Genomic DNA, 5,976 nt, shown 5'->3' on the forward strand with positions numbered 1-5,976 from the left:
GAGAGTGAGTGAGCTGAGAGTGTGTGAGTGAGTGAGTGTGTGTGTGTGTGTGTGTGACTCCACCAGCAGCCTTTCTCTTGGATGTGTGGCAGAACATGAGCTCTTGATTTCCGCCTGCGAGCCGCGCTGGACCCGGGACTCTGCCCTGCGATGAGTGTGTGAGCAGAGTGTGTGTGAGCAGAGAGTGTGTGAGTGAGTGTGTGTGTGTGTGTGTGTGTGTGACTCCGCCTGCGAGCCGCGCTGGACTCTGGACGCTGCCCTGCGATGACCAGGCGGTGGACGGGGACTCCACTCTCCTCCCTGGCGGTCCTGTCCCTCCAGCTGGTTCTACTTCAGGGTGAGCTGCTTCCTGTCGCTCCGGTTCTGGTGCATTCTGGGGGACTTAGTTAGTAGTTCCTGTGGGTTAGGGTTAGGGTACTGCTGCATTATGGGCCACAAAGCTGTTAGTTAGAGGGAGGGTAAATAGACATCTCTTTATTTTATTGGGATATTATCGTTTTATTTTGATAGCATTTTTGAATCAAAATGCTACACTTCTCACTCAGAAATGTAGTTCTGTATTTGGACTAGTGGAAGTGTGCTAACTGTTTGGGAGAGAGATTGTTCAATAACAAATCCCACTACAAATCATAAAGGTCCTCTATAGGTCATCTATAGGTCATCTATAGGTCATGCGCACCTTCTCCAAACTGAAACGCTTCTCTTTCTCCGCCAGGACTTCACTGCCAGTTGCTAAAGCCTCAGACCAGACCAGACAGGTCAGTGTGTAGCAGTGAACATGTGGCTGTGACGCTCACATGTATAAGTTACTGACCTGAATCACCTGTATATTTTACTGACCTGAATCACCTGTGTATTTTACTGATCCGCTCACCTGTAAAATGTACTGACCTGAATCACCTCTATAGTTTACTGACCTGAATCACCTGTTTAGTTTACTGATCTGAATAACCTGTATAGTTTACTGACCTGAATCACCTGTTTAGTTTACTGATCTGAATAACCTGTATAGTTTACTGACCTGAATCACCTGTTTAGTTTACTGCCTGAATCAGCTGAATCACGCGCCTCAAATCTACCCTACCTGCGTGTCTGTGCCTTGCCTGCTGATCCTCATCAGCTGAATAGCGATGACATTATTTCGTCATTAGTTATTGTTTACATTATTCATTATTGTTTACATTATTCAGTAGGGTTAGTTACTCTTTTATTTTCTTCCCTAACGTAGAAGTACATTTAATAAACTGGTAAACTCCCTCCACCGTAAGAGCTCTATCCTTATAAGGGTCCATTAAACGTTTCCACTTTATGCATTCTTCTTAAATTCCTCAAATAATACATTATCATTTAGGCACACATCAAAAACCAATAAGGCATATACAAAGCAGGCAATCAACCCAAAACGATCATCCTTCCATGGGGGTATTTACACAGGCTTAGGCAGCCCTTTCTGCATTGGCTCTTCTTCTGTTACTGAAGGTTCTCTTTGTGCGATGATGAATCATACTTTACATTCCTGATATCTGAGACAGAGGTGAACTGGAGTGTGTTAAAGTAAGGTCAACCTTAAATGTGTGTTAAAGTGAGGTCAAACCTTAAATGTGTGTTAAAGTGAGGTCAAACCTTAAATGTGTGTTAAAGTAATGTCAAACTTAAATGTGTGTTAAAGTAAGTTCAAACCTTAAATGTGTGTTAAAGTGAGGTCAAACCTTAAATGTGTGTTAAAGTAAGGTCCAAGCTTAATTTTGCGTTAAAGTAAGGGCCCATCTTAAATGTGTATTGAAGTAAGCTCCAACCTTAAATGTGTGTTAAAGTAAGGTCAAACCTTAAATGTGTGTTTAAGTAAGGTTCAACCTTAAATGTGTATTAAAGTAAGTTCAAACCTTAAATGTGTGTTAAAGTAAGTTCAAACCTTAAATGTGTGTTAAAGTGAGGTCAATCTTAAATGTGTGTTAAAGTAGGGAGGGTCAAACCTTAAATGTTTTTTAAATAAAGGTCAAACCTTAAATGTGTGTAAAAGTAAGGTCAAAGATCAAACCTTAAATGTGTGTAAAAGTAAGGTCAAACTTAAAATGTGTGTAAAAGTAATTAAATGTGTTTAAAAGTAAGGTCCAACCTTAAATGTGTGTTAAAGTAAGGCCAAAGGTCAAATGTTGGGCTGTTGAGTTCCTCATATGATACACTGCTGGTCACTGAGACCTCTTTATTTGATACACTGGGCACACACACATACACACACAAATACACACACACACACACACACACACACTGGGCAGACACTGCAAAGTTGTTTAATGTCACAGGCTGCGGACACCTGTGAGCTCAGGTGAAGCTATCTGACATACGATCCTCACCGGAACACAGTGTGTGTGTGTGTGTGTGTGTGTGTGTGTGTGTGTGTGTGTGAGTATGTGTGTGTGTGTGAGTGTGTGTGTGGGTGTGTGAGTGAGTGTGTGTGTGTGAGCGTGTGTGTGAAGGGAAGGAGTATGTAGCAGAAATGATAGATATAACAGGTTGTTATAAATAATATTTTGTATTTTATATTACAGTGCAATGTTTAGACTTAACTCTGATATTGTATTAGCTAGGTAAGGATTTTTGTCATCGAAAGATAAAAAACTTGTGTAAATAATACTCTTTACTTACCTATACAGGCTCAATATTTAGGCCTCATGATCTTAGTTGGGGAAATGTGTTATGGTTTGTATAAAATGGGTTATCAGGCCTGGACCGTCCTGTCTACCGTCCATGCTGAACTCCTGGTTGGGAGAAGCAGCCAGGCTGTACCAGAAGTGTCCTTAAACATGCAGTCTCACTGTCTACTTGTTCTTAATACTACTTTGTGTGTGTGTGTGTGTGTGTGTGTGTGTGTGTGTGTGTGTGTGTGTGTGTGTGTGTGTGTGTGTGTGTGTGTGTGTGTGTGTTACTGTCTACTTGTTCTTAATACTACTGTGTGTGTGTGTGTGTGTGTGTGTGTGTGTGTGTGTTACTGTCTACTTGTTCTTGATACTAGTGTGTGTGTGTGTTTGTATGTGTGTGTGTTACTGTCTACGTGTTCTTGATACTACTCTCTTTGTGTCTCCCTTTAAAAGCAGAGTTAATGCACTGCGGCAGAAACGAGATCTCTTCCGAGAGGAGGTGGGTACCACTCACACACACACACACCCACACACACCGAGAGGAGGTGGGTACCACTCACACAGGGGGGGGAGGGGGGGGGGGGAGCGAGGGAGCGAGGCGAGGCCAGGGCACCAAAACATCCAGGCTCCCTGCGCTCGCACAAAGCCCCCTTTGTGGGGCCCCGAGCTCAGCCGCGGCGGAGGCTAAAAGGCCCTTCTCCCTGGAGCTCCTGGAGCGGAGATTACCGCCAAGGCTAGCGCTAGCGGACGCTAAGATAAGGTTATGGAGTGCAGGGATGGATGGGAGCGTTACGCCCCCTACGTCCCGTACCCCTGTAACAGTTACCCTATTAGTACAGTACACTGGTCTTGCCTGTATCATGTATATTACCACCGGATGTCTGTGTATATACTATGTCCCGCGACCAAATGCTGGCTGTGTACAACCCCTGTTGCCCCCGGCCGACCTCAAGCAGATGGGTCCCCCCTTATGTGCCGTGGTTCTGCTTAAGGTTTCTTCCTGCCTAACAGGGAGTTTTTTCTTGCCCCTGTTGCCATTGTGCATGCACTAAGGGGGTCTAGGCTCTGGGCTCTGTTAAGCGCCTAGAGGCAATTGTATTGTTATGGCGCTATGGCTATGCAAATAAAATTGAATTGAATTGAAGTTAGCGGATGCTAAGATAAGGTTATGGAGTGGGGAGCGCTAGCGGACACTAAGATAAGGTTATGGAGTGCAGGGAAGGCTAGCACTAGCGGATGCTAAGATAAGGTTATGGAGTGCAGGGATGGATGGGGAGGGCTAGCGGACGCTAAGATAAGGTGATGGAGTGCAGGGATGGATGGGCAGGGCTAGCGGACGCTAAGATAAGGTGATGGAGTGCTAGCACTACCGGATGCTAAGATAATGTTATGGAGTGCAGGGATGGGAGCGCTAGCGGATGCTAAGACAAGGTTATGTAGTGCAGGGATGGATGGGGAGCCACAGATCCAAACTGATTTCACAGGCTCATTACAAGCGCTACGCAACTTTTTAGCACCAAAGCTGAAGCAGAGTCATGTGACAGACTGAAGCAGAGTCCTGTGACGTCATGTGACAGATTGAAGCAGAGTCCTGTGACGTCATGTGACAGACTGAAGCAGAGTCCTGTGACGTCATGTGACAGACTGAAGCAGAGTCCTGTGACGTCATGTGACAGATTGAAGCAGAGTCCTGTGACGTCATGTGACAGACTGAAGCAGAGTCCTGTGACGTCATGTGACAGACTGAAGCAGAGTCCTGTGACGTCATGTGACAGACTGAAATGGAGTCCTGACAGACTGAAGACACTTATTACACTCCGGCGTCTCTGCTCAGGGAAGAGATGGGACGACCTGTTCACACAAGGCACTGAGCTCTGGCGTGGACCTGGACCTGGCCCTGATGTGGCCCTGACGTGGCCCTTAAGTTCCACAGAGCCGCCTCTGGTTAGAGCCCGGTCCACATCAGGGTCACCTGACATCTAAACAGAACATCATATTACAGCAGAGTAGTGAGACACAAACAATATGGGCTTGTGTTTCAACCAACAAAGATGAGAGATAACCTTTAATATGTCAATTTCTGTATGTATGTGTGTGTTTTTAAATGAGTGTGTGTGTGTGTTTGTGTCTGTGTGTGTGTTTGTGTGCTTGTATGTGTATGTCTGTGTGTGTGTGTGTGTGTGTGTTTGTATATGTGTGTATGTATGTGTATGTGTGTGTGTGTGTGTTTGTATGGGTGTGTGTGATTGTATGGGTGTATGGGTCTGTGTGTAATGTAGACGTTCAGCGCCGTGCTGTCTGAATCTGCCCTCCCTCGCACTGTGCTGCACAACTACACAGGCCGAGATGCCTCGTCAGGTAACACACACACACACGCAACCACACACACACACACACACACACTCCAAACCTGTTTACTTATTTAAACACACCACTCAGACAGACTGTCCTATTAGACTCACCACTCACCCTCACACACAACAATTTCATCACTCTATGTTTTTTTGAGTGAATGTGTGTGTGTGTGTGTGTGTGTGTGTGTGTGTGTGTGTGTGTGTGTGTGTGTGTGTGTGCTTGTGTGTGTGTGCACATGTGTGTTTGTATGTTTGTGTGTGTGCTCGTGTGTGTGCGTGTGTGTGTGCTCGTGTGTGTGTGTGTGTGTGTGTGTGTGTGTGTGTGTGTGTGTGTGTGTGTGTGTGTGTGTGTGTGTGTGTTTCAGAGTACTGTGGCTGTCTTAATGGGGGCTGGTGTCAGGAGAGCGGTCGCTGTGATTGTGCTCAGTTCCAGGCTGTGGGAGATCGCTGTCAGATCAGTGAGTCACACACACACAACCACACACACACACACACACACACACACACACACAGGAACACACACACACACAAACACACGCACACACACACACATGCACACACACACACACACACACACACACACACACACACACACACACAGAGACACACACACACACACACACACACACACACACACATAGGAACACACACACACACACACATAAGAACACTCTCACTCAAACACACACACAAAAGTTAGAGAAACAACATCAAAGCCAATCACACAATGAATTCTTTAGTGAATTAATAAATATTATATTGCAATCTGTCATTTCCAATCTGTTTCAGCATATATTGACATATCTCGCAGCTGTGTTGTTGACAGTTTAGTTGGTTTTTGTGTGTGTTTATGTGTGTCTATGTCTGTGTGTTTGTGTGTGTTACAGATTCAGAAAATAAATGTGTCTAAAAATAAATGTGTTTAAAAATAAATGTGTTTAAAAATAAATGTGTTTGAAAATAAATGTGTCTAAAAATAAATG

The 5,976-nt window shown here is 44.8% G+C and overlaps 1 protein-coding gene across 1 annotated transcript in view; it reads left to right on the top strand.

Moving 5' to 3' along the window:
* Positions 1–264: 264 nt before the first annotated feature.
* otogl (otogelin-like) overlaps positions 265–5,976 on the top strand; it is a gene marked incomplete at both ends in the record, with an annotated part of 73,985 nt that continues 68,273 nt past the window's right edge. Inside the window, 5 exon segments of the mRNA XM_080847632.1 lie at positions 265–337; positions 716–758; positions 3,093–3,138; positions 4,919–4,997; positions 5,359–5,451. Coding sequence (XP_080703758.1) covers positions 265–337; positions 716–758; positions 3,093–3,138; positions 4,919–4,997; positions 5,359–5,451 — 334 coding nt within the window.

Source organism: Sprattus sprattus (assembly GCF_963457725.1).
Source record: "Sprattus sprattus genome assembly, chromosome: 11".
Lineage (NCBI taxonomy): Eukaryota > Metazoa > Chordata > Actinopteri > Clupeiformes > Clupeidae > Sprattus > Sprattus sprattus.